At 41.5% G+C, this 18490-nt stretch overlaps 1 protein-coding gene across 2 annotated transcripts in view; it reads left to right on the top strand.

Moving 5' to 3' along the window:
• The window catches only part of CROT (carnitine O-octanoyltransferase), a 36424-nt gene that overhangs the window by 13256 nt on the left and 4678 nt on the right, over nt 1-18490 (top strand). The window contains exons 4-16 of one of the 2 annotated variants that reach the window (XM_073677435.1): nt 5382-5563; nt 6789-6913; nt 7259-7367; nt 8153-8246; nt 8328-8453; nt 9531-9632; nt 10443-10526; nt 10596-10703; nt 10961-11091; nt 15261-15384; nt 16601-16679; nt 16990-17083; nt 17916-18035. In XM_073677435.1, coding sequence (XP_073533536.1) covers nt 5382-5563; nt 6789-6913; nt 7259-7367; nt 8153-8246; nt 8328-8453; nt 9531-9632; nt 10443-10526; nt 10596-10703; nt 10961-11091; nt 15261-15384; nt 16601-16679; nt 16990-17083; nt 17916-18035 — 1478 coding nt within the window. The remainder of the gene's footprint in view (nt 1-5381; nt 5564-6788; nt 6914-7258; nt 7368-8152; nt 8247-8327; nt 8454-9530; nt 9633-10442; nt 10527-10595; nt 10704-10960; nt 11092-15260; nt 15385-16600; nt 16680-16989; nt 17084-17915; nt 18036-18490) is intronic. The other variant, XM_073677436.1, reaches the window with a different exon arrangement.

Consider the following 18490-nt stretch of genomic DNA (forward strand, 5'->3'; position numbering starts at 1 on the left):
GATCAAAAAATTATAAATACTACTTTTAGAAAATTTATTTGGGGTGAGAAAGCTAGATCACGCATAAGTTTGCCAAAACTACAACTGCCTAGGAGTGAGGGTGGAATTAACTTTCCAGATGTTGGAAGATATAATTTGGCAGCAAATTTCAGATACATAACAGATTGGATCAGGGGTGTTTCTCACTTTGCCAATGTACAATTAGAACAACAGCTATATCCACAGATCTCCTTAACTGCTCTAATCCACTTGAGAAATGATGAAATTCCTGATGAAATTAGGAAACATCCAGTCCTTTGACAAACCATTTTGACCTGGAGGAAGGGAAGAAAAATTTGTGGAGGTCTAGGGACTATTTCCCCCTTCCAACCTTTTCTAGGTAACCCTAATTTTATAAAGAATCACCCACCCACACATTATTTATTGCTGGTGGAACAGGGCTGCACTTTGGCAGCTGACTTGCTAGATCAAAATTTCTCATTATTAACATTCACAACAGCAGCTCATCGCTTTCCTTCTTTCAGGCCCTTCCTTTTCCTCCAGGCACGTAGCTTAGCCCAAAAAAGTAGCTCAACGGTAGGAAAAATAATGCTCCGTTAAATAACATGGAGACTTTTCTCAAAACTTCGAGATCACAGACTACTTCAACTAGAACTATCTACTCCATATTACGCCAACGTTGGTCATGGGAAGAGAAAGATTCGGGGCCTTCCAAATGGGAAAAGGATCTCCCAGGGTGATTTCCTAAATGCTACAATGTCACAAAAAAAACCATATTCCCTATAGCAGCTATACTGATATGGCCATGTTGATCCTTCACAGCTAAACAAGCCAAAATGACACCTACAGCACCATATAATGGCTCAAAATGTGGAACGCTCAATGCAGACATATTTCATCATCTTTGGAGCTGCTCAAAAGTACAGGACATGTGGCATGAAAACCACACAGAAATTCAAAACATTCTTAGTATTACCTTTCCACTCACACCACAGTGGGCAATATTTAATATATTAGAGGAAGACCAGAAGTTTCTTCCTAAACACATTAAAGCAACACTGACGTTATGGGCTTCAGCAATTAGGAAAAGCATCCTACACAACTGGCTGAACCCAAACGTCCCATCCCAATCTCTGATACAGTCCAAATGATCATTCTTATTCAAGATGGAATGGTTGGAAACATTAACAGATAAAGAAAGACTAACAGGTAAATTTCTCATGACTTGGTCCTTCATTATTCCCAATCTATCCCCAACCACAAGGGATAATCTAAAATCTCATTTTAAAGACACCAAATGGTATCTCCTTAAATGCATCAAAGGATGCAAACCTATAAGTGTGACATTTCTTCCTGTAGGGAATATGATTTGTATTTCATCACACACTTATTATTGTATTTTGTGCAAATTGGTTAAATGTTAGGTTTCTGTAGTTTCTACGTATCACAGTACATAGCAGACTACAGATAGAGTTAAAAGTGAATGTGTCAGTGAGCTCATTCTGCGCTTAACCCAGTTTACAAGAAGAAAGTTGAGGGCTACACACCCTGCCGTCAGGCGAGCTCACTTACGGATCCACTGGAGCTTATTCTGCAGCCATCTATGTACTTTGATACATAGAGGATGTAGAATCTAAAGGGATCAAAATTGTTTTAAAAAAAAAAAAAAAAAAAACTACTTTTTTAGCCCAAAAAAATACACTTGTTTCCTTAAAAAAAAACCCGCAATGTTCAGTGACAGCAAGGCTGCGTACACTTGGCACAGGAGGTAGCAATTTAATGCAGCACTGACATCATGTTTGCACAAATGGGAGCTTTTAAAAACTAGTCCCTGTATTGTATATTTCACAGTGGATCTGAATTTTAGTCTTGACATCCGTGTAATAGATATAAAAGCAGAAGTCATGGCGAGTTCTTGTACAGTCTTGCAATGCATCAGCCTCTCTGTCCCAGCATCAGTGTCAGATTACTTGGCCTTATAGACAATCCCCTACTCCTTTTAAGACGGATTTTCTTACATTGTAAGGTAAGGAACTCGAGATCTATCTGATTGTAACTAGTATTACACCCAGTAGTGACACCGAGACTGACACTATGAAAGAAACTCCACTTTTTAGGGACGTTTTTTTTTACTTAAATGCTTGTATAAAGGGTTAAAAATATTCTTTCCGATTGGGTTTCATTAAAAATTTAGCACCGTTTGCCTTCTATAGCCTCTGTGTTGCATTGTCTATTTCTGGCTGCATAATGAGTTAACAGAGAATCTGTCAGCGAGCTCTCTTGTCTTTCTTTTTCTGAGCACCTCCCAACTGATTTATGACCAGATACCACATCAAAGTTCAATGTGCAGGGAAACTAAAGAGCCTAAAAAAAAGCAAACTGCTGCAAAATTTTTAATGAATCTCAATAGCAAAAATGATTTTTAGCCCCAAATACAGGCATTTAGGTAAAGAAAACTGTCCTATAAACAGCATTGATGACTTATCGATAGGCGATAAATGTATAATCGCTGTGGGTCTGATCACTGGCAACTCCATCCCATGAGTCACCTGAAATCATGCTATCCCTCACTTAAAGGGAATATGTCATCAGAAAATGACCTAATGTTCTAAATCAGGTTTTGTGTAAAATATATATATTTTTTAAATTATGGTATATAAATATATATATTTTTTTTTCATTTCACGTATTATATTTTAAAAATAATAATTGTGCAGTATTCACACTTACCACTAGGGCTGTTCTAGACTCGCGCTTCCAGTTCTTTCAGGAAATGCACATGTACATTAGTAGCAATAGGCTTTGTCAGATTCCTATTTTTTGTATTGAAGCCTCTAATGAGCGTGTGCAAAATTAATTGTGAAGTAAGGAGGTGAGCTGTGACAGGGCTTACTTATTGTGATTGGGTGAATCCTGTATTACCTGTCATTGTAATCATGCCTGTGATGATAATGAGACTTCTGAAAAGTCTTCAATAAAGAACGTGAAATATGAGTGTAAAATAGCCCTAAGGGCAAGTGTGCAAATGGGAAGGTTTTTATTTTTTTGGAAACTCTTTGCCATGATCAGATCACAGGAGGAACTGGACAGACCTAGATCGTTCCAAATTAAGAGTAGGCTGCCATAGAGCGGAAGATGCAAACTATGACTTAGAGAAAACTCATAGCAGAGCTGACTTACACACCGCAGATACTGAAGGTGACTATTTCCTCTGCACCTGGTCATAGGTACCCGAGCGGCTCATTGACCCAGCGGGGGTTTCTCCTTTTCATGTTCTCAGGTCACTCCATTGTGTCTTGTAATAGAAACCTTAATGATCGGCCACTTTATATTCTGTGACCTGGAAATTTGTCCATGAATGTTCCCTTCAACATCAGTCTGTGCCTTTTACACCCAGCCGCCTCTGAACTCTCATAGTCATTTGTAATGCCAGGACGGGGGCATCATCAGAATACGTACACGGAGTTGTATGGAGTTAGGAAAACTTGGCTGCATTTTTTTTTTTTTTTTTTTTAGAAAACAGCGCCACACTTGTGTTTAGGCAGTGTTCGGTATTGCAGCCCTAGTAAATAGGACTGAGCTGCAATTATTATTCCATGACCTTTAATCACCCTGGCTCCTGAAGAAGGCCGCCATGTTTTTCTAATCTGATACAAACCCATTTAAAAGGGTTCCTGTATAAACCAGCATCGGGCTCCATATATTCGAGGAGTATGATACAGCTTCAGTTCTAGATCAGTCGTACACATAGCAATGGCGCCTGATATACCCCCACTGACTCTGCCCGATATTCCCCCGCCGACTCTGCCCGATATATATACCCCCGCCGACTCTGCCCGATATATACCCCCGCAGACTCTGCCCGATATATATACCCCCGCCGACTCTGCCCGATATATATACCCCCGCCGACTCTGCCCGATATATATACCCCCGCCGACTCTGCCCGATATATATACCCCCGCCGACTCTGCCCGATATATATACCCCCGCCGACTCTGCCCGATATATACCCCCGCCGACTCTGCCCGATATATATACCCCCGCCGACTCTGCCCGATATATATACCCCCGCCGACTCTGCCTGATATATATACCCCCGCCGACTCTGCCCGATATATATACCCCCGCCGACTCTTCAGAGAAGAAGGAGGCTAGAACTCCTGGGGCACCTATTGGAAGCAGTGATCCTAAAAGTCAATATCGACTCTCTAACAAGCCTTGTCATGTGACTTAGAATAAAAGCCATATAATTAGAGAACGAGCGCTGCACTACTAGAAAGGTGCTCGAGTAGGGTCCAAACCCGAACTTGTATGAGAAAACCTCGGCAATCAAATGGTAACTTTGCAAAAAAAATCTTTAATTTAAATGCAGTCCAAGGAAACACCAAACGTTTCAGCCAATTTAGGCCTTCATCAATGTAATCTAAATAAACAGAATAGGACAAATGAACAAAATTAAATGACAACAAAAATAAAAAAAAAGGTATATACATAGGTTATCATTAAAGTGTGTAATTCACAAAAAGACCTCCGAATAATACATAAGACAGACCGGTATCTAAGCGGGAGATAGGAAAAACCTACTGGAGAAATCAGGTGTAGAGGAGGAGGAGGAGGGACGCCGTGTTTCTGGTAGTGAGGGTCACAGATCTAAAGAAATGCGTAATGGAGATCGCCCATTAGAGACATTGGTGTGAGGCTGGGTGTGGGATAGGTAGACCTGCTGCAGACATGTGAGGGGCTAGAACGCGGTGTCCACCCTGATGTGTGTGCCCGCCGGCCTGTTTAAATGCATGAGGGGTGGGACTTGTCTGGAAACAGGTGACCACTTGTTTGGGTGTTACCATTTCCTCGGGGCGTGTTTGACACTGTCCAATCAGAATTAGTAGGGAGGGACACACCCTATCCATTCTTATTCATGCATTTCCAGGAGGAGTAACAGAGGGACGGCACAAGTTTAAAGAAAGGGGGATAATAGGATATGGGGGGGGAGTGGTTACTGTGCGCAACTGAATGGCCAGGTTTTAGTTGCGTTTGGGTCCCCAAATAAGATAATAAGCTGCTGATTTTGTCAGGAGCAGCTGACCATCTGATGTGTATGGAGGGCCCCGGTAGATGATTATGATGATGTCGGACATGTTGAATTACAGTGCCCGAGCCTTTTGTTCTAAGGGGAGATATGTCTGGTATAAACTTATTCTTCTCTTCCTAAAGAGAAAAGCACGCGATCGCCGGACTAGCCCGGGTATACATGTGTATGGCGAGGCAGGAGGTGCAGCTTTGGGCCGACTGTCAATGGGAGCCTTTAGGAATCCCCCAAGCAATAATGGAGCCCGATCATTGCCGGCATTTGATGCCTTTTTGTCTTTTTCTTTCAGCTGGAGGAATGGTGGCTGAATGCAGCGTATCTGGATGTGCGGATGCCATCTCAGCTCAACGTCAACTTTGGTGGCCCTGCCCCTTACCTGGAGCATTACTGGCCTCCCAAAATTGGCACCCAACTGGAACGAGCGAGCATAGCGACATGGTACACACTGAAATTCTGGGACCTCATCAGAAGGTGAGACGCTCACATCTAGTGACGCTGTGCCGTGGACATTGTGTGGCAATTTCCAAACCTTTCTGGTTTCAGCAAACCCCTGTCCCCCGGAAGCATGTCCTTTACTCACCCTCCCCTGGTTTAGCGCTTAAGCCCCCATCACACTAAGCGAGATCGCTAGCGAGATCGCTGCTGAGTCACAAGTTTTGTGATGCAACAGCGACCTTAGCAGCGATCTCTCTACTTTTGACACTTAGCAGCGACCAGGCCCCTGCTGTGAGATCGCTGGTCGTGTCGGAATGGTCTGGACATTTCTTTGATCGTTGAGGCCCCGCTGGGTAGCATGCATCGCTGTGTTTGACACCTAACCAACAACCTTGTTAACGACTCAGACACAGAAACACATAGGCGTGCATCGTTATACAGATCATTACGGGTCGCCGCATCGTTGCTGCGTCGTTGGGAAGATCTGACTGTTTGACATCTCACCAGCGACCACACAGCGACGCAGCAACTATCCCTGACAGGTCGTATCGTTGTCGGGATCGCTGTAGCGTCGCTTAGTGTGACGGGGCCTTTAGTCTTCACTGCTGCCCCCTGTATCTGTTATTATCTGCAAAGCAGATGTCACATTAACAGCGCTGCTGATGTCACATTAACAGCGCTGCAGACAATAAGAGCTCTGAGCGGCTCGTGCTGTCTACTCGGGTAGAGCCACTGTTCTCATGCTGTTAATGCGACTTCAGCTCTGCAGATAATAGATACCGAGGAGGCATCAGCAGAACCTCAATGCTGGACCCAAGGAGGGTGAGTAAAGCACAGCTGTTTTTTTTTTTGTTGTTGTTGTTTGTTTTTTTTTTTTTAAAACAAACTGCAGCTGGGCAGAGGGGTTTCCAAAAAGCAGAAAAACCCTTTCAAAAGGGTTGTCCGGACGTAGAATGGACGTGTACACAATACCTGACGATTTGAGACAACATATAGTTCCTTTAGGGGATCTCAACACAGAGAGCCGACATAGAACAAACAATTATGTCGGGAAAGGCTTAACAAATTTCTCTGATTTGTGTGAATGCATTTCTACAATTATGCCGCCATCTAGCTGCGAGTGCTATAAAAGTCTTCCCCCACTCCCTTCGTATTTCTCTTGTCCCGCACTATGTATAGAACCGTAATAACGCAGGAGCGACCAGTACATTCGTACGCCTGGTGGAAACATTGCTGATTTATTTTTTTTTTTTTTCTACAGGGAGAAGATGGTCGTTGATAAGGCTCGGAATTCCCCCCTGGATATGTCCCAATTCCGAAATATATTCAACACCTGCAAAATCCCTGGTGTGACCAGAGATCGAATCTCCAACTATTTCAAGACCGGTGAGTAGAACTTGTTCTGCTGCAGATTTCTCCCCTATGTTCAGTGGTAAAATCTGCTGCAAATCCGTGCAGATGATTGACTACCCTCTGTCTGGAGGACCCAGCGCTTCTATGTATTACATGGGCAGACAAGTGAGAACTGTGTAATTCTCTCTTTATCCTTTGGGGGTGCTGAAGAGAAATTGAACACTTCCTGCTTGTTTCCTCCACATTACTGCAGATTCCTGGACCACACTATTTGCCTGCTGGACCATATAAAAAAAAAATAAAAGTAGAAATATCTTATAAAGGGTCCATAATCTTGCATTTTTTTAATTTTTATTATATTTTTTTCTCTTATTCCAGAATCAGAAGGCAACTGCCCATCTCACCTGATCGTCATGTGCAGGGGACGACTTTTCAGCTTTGAAGCTATTGTCGATGGCCAGATGCTCTCTCCTCCAGAAATATTGAGGTAGATAGATAGATAGATAGATAGATAGATAGATAGATAGATAGATAGATAGATGTGTGTGTATATATAATTTTTTTTATATATAAAGAATATATTTATATTTGAGATAGAGAGAGAGATATATATATATATATATATATATATATATATATATATATATATATATATATATATATATATATATATATATATAATATCTAAAAAAATATATATAATTATTATTTTTTTTAAATAAAAAAAAAAGAGAAAACTATGCAACTTTTGGTAATCACCATTACCGTACTGACTTAGAGATTTATGTTGATGGTGGTGGTGGTGGGGATTTTGACTGGCCACTTGCTATGGATCAATAATTTTCTTACCTGCTGTAAATGCCGGTGTTCTCTTGAATCTAGTAATATTTTTATTTTGCTCCTGCGCCTCTCCGTTCCTGAGATATGGCCTCGTCTTCCCTGTATTTAAATCTAGTCATTTTATCGAAATGGGCGTGGTCTTCCAGGAGACTCCCACAGAGATGGGTTGTGGACCACACCCTCTTCACTCAAAAGACTAGATTTACATACAGGGGAAAGGGGATCATATCTCAGGAACGGAGAGGCTCAGGAACAAAAGAAAAACAACTCCGGAATCAGAAGTACATCGGCTTTTACACCTGGTAAAAAAAAAAACATATTTATGGCAACTGGTAGAATCTCTTTAAGTACCCTAGCGGCGGGTTCACTTTAACTCGTGCAGTCCTGTGGTTCGGCCATTCTGGCAGCTTCTGATTAGTTATCTCTTTTCAGGCAATTTTCTTACATCCAGGACATTTGCCAGAGTGGCCGGGACGGGATAGGACTGTCGGCACTGACAACAGAGGAGAGGACGCGCTGGGCTATGGTTCGTTTTTATTTCTTCTTTGTTACTTGTACGTTTCAGCTGTTTTTTTTTTACCATTGCGCCATCGCTGGTCTCTTTTAGTCTCGTGAACACCTCATTAGCCTTGACCCAAAGAATTTATCCCATCTGGAGCGGATTCAGAGCAGCTTGTTTGTTCAGTCCATTGATGATGAGTGTCCCCACGGCTCGCCCGAGGACTATAGCCAGGTAACCTTTATATAACAAGTTGTGTCAGCATTTCATGCATCTCTCCCCAAAATAGATCAATTAGACAATCAGTATGGCCGTGATGTCGGCTCTCACCCAGGATAGGGCAATCTTGCAATTTACTGACTGGCCAAAAGTCAAAATGCCATTTTGAGGGGAGAAGGAAGAAGTGAGCTGTGATATCACCTATTGTGAATGGTGGATCCTGTGTTATCTACTGTATATAGAGGTGTTATCAGTCATTGTACAGGAGGAAGAGGTGAGCTGTGACATCACCTATTGTGAATGGTGGATCTTGTGTTATCTACTGTATATAGAGGTGTTATCAGTCATTGTACAGGAGGGGGAGGAGGTGAGCTGTGACATCACCTATTGAATGGTGGATTCCTTGTTGTCAGTCATATATTTAAACCGATTTCCTGTGAGTAATTTTCAGTTCCATCATGTGTTATAGAGGACCTTTTTCCAAATTTTTCATGTCGTACTGGACACATAATTTAATAGTGGCTGCAGAACTTAATAAAAATGTTTTTTTTTTTTTTTTTTCTTAATACGCCTCTCTGTTGTGGAGATACTAGCAATCAAAGTATTTGGCATCTAATGAGTTAATACCAACTACGCTTTGCAAAAGTTATCAGATGGCTTTCACTGGGAGCTTATTCTACTTTTCCCTGTATAATGCTGACCAATCAGAAGCAGGCAAACAACACAGCAGAAAAAGAACACGCCCCCACCATAGCTCAGTGTGTGAGATGTCAGGATATACAGAAGTTTCCATACACTATATAAAAAGACACATCTGCATGTTTTTCTCAATATCTGACATGAAATCAGAATAAACCTTTCCCTTGACTGTAAGACAGTCGGGATATGCCAAGAAGTTGCGGCCATTCTGGTGCAAATTATTGGGGCAAAATAAGCCAGCCATGGTGTAAAGGTAGACAAGTGAGATGTGAGTGATCTCTAACAACAACCACCAATGTCCTGCGTTACAGCTCATAGGGTTGAGCGGGATTTAATTTTTTGGTTTGGGTTAGTTTTGGCTAATTAGATTTATCTGCGTTCTCTATCACACAGATTACATGGATGGGCCTGGCCGGAAACCCAACTGTACGCTGGGGTGACAAATCCTACAACTCCATCGTATACCGGAATGGTTTGTTAGGATCGAACTGTGATGTAAGTCAAAATATCAGGATTCAAATTCTGGAGGCCTGGTCCAGTTTCTGTTTATCTGTGGACCTCAGGGGTTGTCCAGATTAAATCCCGATCCTACCAAAACCCCTCAGATGCTACAGTCGTTAGTGCTTGCCGCACCTAAGCGGTTAGACCGAGAGAAGGGACTCCTTTCTCCACCCCATTAGTGCCCTGGGAACGTACCTGGGGGGTAATGATGAGTTTCTATGTCAAGGGACTACTGAAGACCCTGTGTCGGGGGACTACTGAAGACCTTATGTCTGCAATTTTTGCCAGAGGCAGGCCATAATGGGATGCCTGTCAGTTTTACACCGACAAGTATAATAAATTGCAATAAAGAAGTTTAGTAGTGTATTAAATCAGCAATGAATTGAAAAGCATCTGGGTCGTGAAAATCACACCCTCATTGATGATGAAACTAAAAAATAACAAGGAATGAAAAAAAAATGGAACAAAAGCCATAATGAATGTGGTGCAAATATAAAAATGCCTAAAAAAGCAAAAAAAATAAATCACAAAAAAATAGGGTCATATTTGGAATCCAAGTAATTGCACTAAAGTGAGTGCATTTTTTTTTATCCTGCACAGTAAATGCCATAAAAAAATAAATGGTGAAAAAATTGCTGGTTTTTTTTTTTTGTTATTCTGGCCCCCAGAAATAATTGAAAAGTTGTATAAATGCCAAAAATGGTAACAATAATTAAAAAAAAAACTAAAACTACCACTTTGTTTGTCCGCTCTTCCCATGCAGGAGGTTGCAGTATGATCTCATTCTCTGCGCTTATTTTCCAGCACGCGCCTTATGACGCCATGGTGCTCGTGGCATTATGTGACTACCTAGACCAGAACATCAAGGCCTGTGAGGGGCGCTGGAAGGTATGCAGCCGATCACTATCACCGGAGTAAGATTGTTTGGTCCGTGTAATGTCCTCCTTCTCTTCTCAGGGCTCATCCTCTGTTCGGGAGCTTTCCGATCCGGAAGAGTTGGTCTTCACCGTGGATCAGAAGATAATAAATGATATTGCCTCGGCCAAAGCTCAGTATCACACTCAGGTACACATAGGAGCTGCTCTTACTATTCGATATCAATATATATTGGATTTTTTTTCCACCTGCTGTCGGTGGAAAGGTAGGCTGCTGTGCAGGAAAAAGTGTGAAGGAACCTCAGTCCATCCATTTTTGGGATTAGTGAGGCTTCAAGTTGAGCAGATCATCATTACAGATCTATCAATGAAAATCCAAATCAGCATGTATAATATTTATTTCTTGGTAGGTGAGTCGGTATTTTTCACGTCTTTTTTTGTTCCCAGGCTTCTGACTTACAGGTAGCTAGTTACGCCTTTACATCTTTCGGGAAGTCGCTTGTGAAGAAGAAGAGGCTTCACCCAGACACGTTTGTCCAGCTGTCTCTACAGTTGGCATTTTACAAACTTCATGGACGGTAAGGGTTAAAATATTAGGAGGACAGCATGTTATAATGTTATTTAGTACAATTCATCAGTCTTAGAAAACTTTGGACAGTTTCTACTTCTTGGACCTGGTTCAGACAGTATTCATGGTCTCTATATCGACCACGTGTCTAAGAGGCTGTGAGTCCAGGTCAGAAGACCGGTCAGCTTGGGTAGACGAGCTGACTGACTGACTGCAGCGCTGCAGACAATAACAGACATCGGGAGCTGAGGTGGAGATTCCACGCTGGACCTGGGAAGGAAGGGTAAAGCACTTTTTTTTTTTTTTTAAACAAAATGCAGCCGGGGACAGGGATTTTCTGAAATGGGAAAACCCCTTTAAAGAGAATGCACCTTCTTTAACCGCTTAACCACCGAGGGTGGTTTGCACGTTAATGACCAGGCCAATTTTTACAATTCTGACCACTGTCACTTTATGAGGTAATTACTCTGGAACGCTTCAACGGATCCCCCTGATTCTGAGACTGTTTTTTCGTGACATATTGTACTTCATGATTGTGGTAAAATTTCTTCGATATCACTTGCGTTTATTTGTGAAAAAAACGGAAATTTGGCGAAAATTTTGAAAATTTTGCAATTTTCAAAATTTGAATTTTTATGCCCTTAAATCAGAGAGATATGTCACACAAAAGAGTTAATGAATAACATTTCCCACATGTCTACTTTACATCAGCACAATTTTGGAACCAAAATATTTTTTTGTTCGGGAGTTATAAGGGTTAAAAGTTGATTTCTCATTTTTCCAACAAAATTTGCAAAACCATTTTTTTAGGGACCACATCACATTTGAAGTCACTTTGAGGGGTCTTTATGACAGAAAATACCCAAAAGTGACACCACTCTAAAAACTGCACCCCTCAAGGTGCTCAAACCCACATTCAAGAAGTTTATTAACCCTTCAGGTGATTCACAGGAAGTTTTGGAATGTGGAAGAAAAAAATGAACATTTAACTTTTTTCACAAAAATGTTACTTTAGACCCAATTTTTTTTATTTTCACAGGTGTAACAAGAAAAAAATGGACCCCAAAATTTGTTGTGCAATTTCCCCTGGGCATGCAGATACCCCATGTGTGGGGAAAAAACACTGTTTGGGCGCACGGCAGGGCTCAGAAGGGAAGGAGCGCCATTTGACTTTTTGATTGTAAAATTTGCTTGAATAATTAGCGGACACCATGTTGCGTTTGGAGAGCCCCTGTGTGCCCAAACATTGGAGCTCCCCCACAAGTGACCCCATTTTGGAAACTAGACCCCCCAAGGCACCTATCTAGATGCATAGTGAGCACTTGGAAACCATAGGTGCTTCACAAATTGATTCATAAAAATGAAAAAGTGTTTTTTTTTCACTTTTTCATTTTTACGAATCAATTTGTGAAGCACCTGGGGGTTCCAACTGCTCACTATGCATCTAGATAGGTGCCTTGGGGGGTCTAGTTTCCAAAATGGGGTCACTTGTGGGGGAGCTCCAATGTTTGGGCACACAGGGACTCTCCAAATGCAACATGGTGTCCGCTAACAAATTGAATGGAAAATTGGCTCAAATTGTTAGCGGACACCATGTTGCGTTTGGAGAGCCCCTGTGTGCCCAAACATTGGAGCTCCCCCACAAGTGACCCCATTTTGGAAACTAGACCCCCCCAAGGCACCTATCTAGATGCATAGTGAGCAGTTGGAACCCCCAGGTGCTTCACAAATTGATTCGTAAAAATGAAAATGTGAAAAAAAAACACCTTTTCATTTTTATGAATCAATTTGTGAAGCACCTGGGGGTTCCAAGTGCTCACTATGCATCTAGATACGTGCCTTGGGAGGTCTAGTTTACAAAATGGGGTCACTTGTGGGGGAGCTCCAATGTTTGGGCACACAGGGGCTCTCCAAACGCAACATGGCGTCCGCTAACAATTTGAGCCGATTTTTCCATTCAATTGGTTAGCGGACACCATGTCGCGTTTGGAGAGCCCCTGATGTGCCTAAACAGTGGAGCTCCCCCACAAGTGACCCCATTTTGGAAACTATACCCCTCAAGGATTTTATTAAGGTGTATAGTGAACATTTTGAACCCAGAGGTACGACACAGAATTTGATAAAATTAGGTCATCATATTGAATAAGTTGTCATTAGTCTTGAGCGCAAGTGCTCGCTACTTGAGTTTGCATCAGGTACTCAGGTATGCACCATGTACTGCGTGTGCTCGAGTGACATGCTCGAGTCCCCGCCCGGATGTTTCACGGTTATTAGACACCCAAAAAAAAACATGCGGGGACCGCTCGTGCATGGCAGGCAATCCCCGCAAAGTTTTTTGGGCCGTGAAGCATATGGGGCGGAGACTCGAGCATGTCACTCAGATACTCAATGCATACCAGAACACCCGATGCAAACTCAAGTAGCGAGCACTTGCGCTCAACACTAGTCGCCATATCGTCATCTTTTTTTCTTACTTTTGAAAAAAATCCCAACCCCAACCCTAACCCTAGCACAACCCTAACCTGAGAGTTTATTTTTTACGCCGTTCCTCGTGCGGTATAAGTGATTAGACGACTTTATTCTTCGGGTCGGTGAGACTACAGCGATACCAGAATCATATGGGGTTTTTATGACTGACAGCTGTCACACACTAAAAGTCGCATTTTTTGTAAAATCTAGTTTTTGCATTGCCATATTTTGAGAGCTATCATTTTTCCAGATTTTGGCAGACAGTCATGTGACGGCTTGTTTTTTTGCAGGATGACTTGACGTTGTTATTGGTGCCATTTTCAGGCACGTTACATTTTTTTATCGCTTTCTATTCCGATTTTTGGGATGCAGAATAAACAAAAACCAACAATTCAGGAATTGTTTTTTTTTTTTTTTTTTATTCTGTTCCACGTGTGGTAAAATTGATAAGGCAGCTTTATTCTTCGGGTCAGTACATTTACAGCGGTACCACATTTATATCGTATTTCTATGTTTTGCATTTTTACATAATAAAAGCAATTTTATAGAAAAATTTTTTTTAGCATAGCTTTATTCTGAGAGCTATAACTTTTTTATTTTTCGGCTGATGGAGCTGTATGGTGGCTTGTTTTTTGCGGGACGAGATGACGTTTTCAGCGGTACCATTTTTATTTATATTTGTCTTTTTGATCGCGTGTTATTCCACTTTTTGTTTGGCGGTATGGTGATAAAGCATTGTTTTTTGCTTCGTTTTTTTATCTATTTTTTTTACCGTGTTTACTGAAGGGGTTAACTAGTGGGACAGTTTTATAGGTCAGGTTGTTCCGGACGCGGCGATACCAAATATGTGTACTTTTATTGTTTGTTGTTTTTTTTTTCTATAATAATATTTATTGATGAGTACATTATATTTTTATTTTTGGTGGATTATTTTTTTTCTTTTTTTTTAATATTTTTACAATTTTTTATTTTTTTTTCACTTTCTGATAGTTTTTATACTTTATTACTTTGTCGCACTGTGGGACTTTCACTTTTTTTTCTCTGATCGCCTGCATGGCACAGGAATGCAGCACCATCCCTGTGCCATGCAGGCTATCAGCGCTGGACAGGGAGAAGATTGTTTGGAGATGCACTGCGCATGTCCAAAAAATCTTCCTGCTGTCTGGTAACCCGAATGTTGTCATGACGACATCGGGTCGTCATGGCAACATCCTGAAAGCCACGGCAGTCAGCGCTGGAAGCCGGAAGAGGAGGTGAGTATCTGCGATCACCTCCTCTTGCCACCGCAATGCTGCGATCGACTTCGATCGCAGCATCGCGGGGGTTAATGTGCTGGGAGCGGTGCGTGACCGCTCCCTGCACATAGTATCGGGTGTCAGCTGTGACAATCAGCTGACACCCGGCGGCGATCGCGCCCGCACAGCCTGTGTGTGCGCGCGATCGCCATGACGTACGAATACGGGTCTGGCTCTTAAGTCCCAGGGCACAGACCCGTATTAGTATGTCTAATGTTGTTAAGGGGTTAATGTGCAAATGGAATTTTTTTCAAAGCAGAAACTGAGCGGAAACTCTCCAAATACTCCTCAAAAACTGGAAGGTTCTGCTCCGAAAAACTCAACAAAAAGACGCTGTTGACATACCTTTCATTAGCTATTTATTTAAAAGAGAAATGCAAAAATGTATCTCGTCTGTTTTTTGTCGGTGGCACAGCCCCGGATGCTGCTATGAAACCGCTTCGACTAGGATGTTCTATCACGGCCGCACAGAAACCATGAGGCCTTGCACAATGGAGGCTGTGAATTGGTGCCGATCCATGCTGGATCCTGCTTCCACAGTAGGTCCTCATTTATGTTCTACCCAATTGCCATTAAAAAAAAGTTTTAGAGGCTATATTGTTGATGTCTTATCATTATGTTATCAATATCCGACTGGGAGGGTCTGATTCCATCCAGCCCCACCAATCGGCCAAATAAGGGGACCAGCAGTGTTGTGTCTCTATCATTGTCTACCAGACTCAGTGCCTTACATTGTGTAGTGGCCTTCTCTGGTACTGTATCATAGTCCCATTGAATGGAATAGTACACAGCTGCAGTACCAGACACAGCCACACAGAAATGTACAGAGATGTGCCTGGTACTGTGTCATAGTCCCATACAAGGGAATAATACACAGCTACAGTACCAGTCACAGCCACACAGAAATGTACAGAGATGTGCCTGGTACTGCGTCATAAACTCCTTCAAGGGATTAGTACACAGCTGCAGTACGAGGCCCAGCCACAGAGAAATGTACAGCATCATAGTCCCATACAAGGGAATAGTAAACAGCTGTAGTACCAGGCACAGCCACAGAGAAATGTACAGCGATGTGCCTGGTACTGTGTCATAGTCCCATACAAGGGAATAGTACACAGCTGCAGTACCAGACACAGCCACACAGAAATGTACAGCGATGTGCCTGGTACTGCGTCATAATCCCATACAAGGGAATAGTACACAGCTGCAGTACCAGACACAGCCACACAGAAATGTACAGAGATGTGCCTGGTACTGCGTCATAATCCCATACAAGGGAATAGTACACAGCTGCAGTACCAGACACAGCCACACAGAAATGTACAGAGATGTGCCTGGTACTGCGTCATAAACTCCTTCAAGGGATTAGTACACAGCTGCAGTACGAGGCCCAGCCACAGAGAAATGTACAGCATCATAGTCCCATACAAGGGAATAGTACACAGCTGCAGTACCAGACACAGCCACACAGAAATGAACAGCGATGTGCCTGGTACTGTGTCATAGTCCCATTGAAGGGAATAGTACACAGCCACACAGAAATGTACAGCGATGTGCCTGGTACTGCGTCATAATCCCATACAAGGGAATAGTACACAGCTGCAGTACCAGACACAGCCACACAGAAATGTACAGCAATGACCTTCATTTAGGTGATTAATGGGGGGATTAAAGATCCCAGAAAGCCATTTCTCACTTTTTTCCATCTTGTAGGAGAAATGTAAACGTAAATTTTCACAATTGTTATTTCTGCAGCGTGCCCAGCGCCAAGAACTGATGCTCAAGGCATTTGCGAAGCATAACAAGATGATGAATGAATGCCAGGTCGGCAAAGGTAATTAAAAATGCAGAAAAGGGGTTGTGCAGCAGCTCACATTTTCGGATAAGGAGCGACACCTCTGCTGCCCGGGATAGGGTGAGGTCCGCAGGTACCAAGGCTGGTTCTGCTGCACCTGATGCTGAAACGAGAGGCGTTGCACAACCACGTTTCACTCTTTTATTGAAATGTCACCATTGAATGTTGATAAAAAGTTGAGAACGTTTTGTAAATCTTTTTTGTTTTACTGATTTTGCTCAGTTTTCTAATAATTTCATATACTAATGAATATTTTCTCTGAAATGCCCTTCTATCCATTTACTTGCAGGATTTGACCGCCATCTGCTGGGTCTCCTCCTCATTGCAAAAGAAGAAGGACTTGCCGTCCCAGAACTCTATAACGACCCGGCTTTCACAAAGAGGTGATTATAATGCCGTTATTGGATTGGCTTATTATAAATACTAAAAATATAAAAAAAATAAAAGGTTTGGATAAATATTAAAAAATATCAAAATTCAAATCACCCTTTTCCCTTTATATAAGTACAGAAAAAAAAGCATATTTGGTATTATCGCATATCACTGTAAAAGTCCAATCTATCAAAATATAAAATAAAATAACCTGAACGGCAATGTACTATAAATAAAAAAGAAATCGAAACTCCAGATTTTCTTTTTTTATATGGTAGCTGTACACCCTTTAAAAAAACATTAAAACATTGTATCTGCCCCAAGATTATTTATTTATTTTATACAAATTTATGAATTTATATTTTTTACCACTTTAAATTAAAAAAAAAAAAAAGCAAAGAAAGAAAAAGACTATATAATTTGGTTTTGGCTTAATCGCACTGACCTGGAGAATCGTGTTCTTGGGTGATTTTTATCGCACAATGAATGCTGTGACAAACAAAACCCCAAAAACAACAATTTTTTTTTTTTTTTTTCCTTTTTTTTTTTTCCTTTTTTTTTTTTATACATTTTATATGGTAACATTTAATACAGTCTCATGCAAAACTACACCTCATCCTGCTAAAGAAAACAAGCCTTGAAAAATAAAATCGTTATGGATTTTGGAAGGACAGGGAGGAAAAATGAAAACTGGTCACGGCAGAAATGGGTTAAATGTTGCAGTCAGTGCGTTGCATGTTCCAAAGTAAATTGATAAATTACACTTATTGCACATTATATTGTCATTTTGCACTGAATACACCCATCTGATATCTTCACTATGTGTCCTCGGTGTGATCCCAGTGGAGGTGGTGGCAACTTTGTTCTGTCCACGAGTCTGATCGGCTACACAAATATCCACGGGGCTGTCGTTCCTATGATACACGATGGATACGGCTTTTTCTACAGAATCCGAGATGACAGGTAGGGACGCTATCATCAGAAAATGACCTATTGTTTAAACCAGGTGTGAAACAAAATGTTTGCAATGTGTTTTGTTTTTGTTTTTTTCTTTTTAAATTCCATATCACAATCTTTTATTAAAAAGCAAAACATTGCAATACTCAAACCGGCCACTGGGGCTCTTTTAGACTCAAACTTTTAGGAAACAACACATGAACATTAGCAGCCTATCTTCTATATTAAAGCTTCTAATGAGGGCGTGCAACAGTTATTGAGGGATCAGCTGTGACATGGATTTTTGTGATTGGTGGATCCAAGGTTATCAGTCATTGTGATCCTGCCTCTGATAATAATGAGCCTGCTGAAAACTCTTCCTAAAAGTAAAGAAAGTATGAGTCTAGAAAAGCTCCAGTGGCCATTGTAAAAATTGCAAGATTACTAATTATTTTTTTTTACATAATTATTAACCAGTTCAA

This window comes from Phyllobates terribilis, unplaced genomic scaffold (assembly GCF_046119375.1).
Source record: "Phyllobates terribilis strain yellow unplaced genomic scaffold, ASM4611937v1 Scaffold_4__5_contigs__length_816908805, whole genome shotgun sequence".
Lineage (NCBI taxonomy): Eukaryota > Metazoa > Chordata > Amphibia > Anura > Dendrobatidae > Phyllobates > Phyllobates terribilis.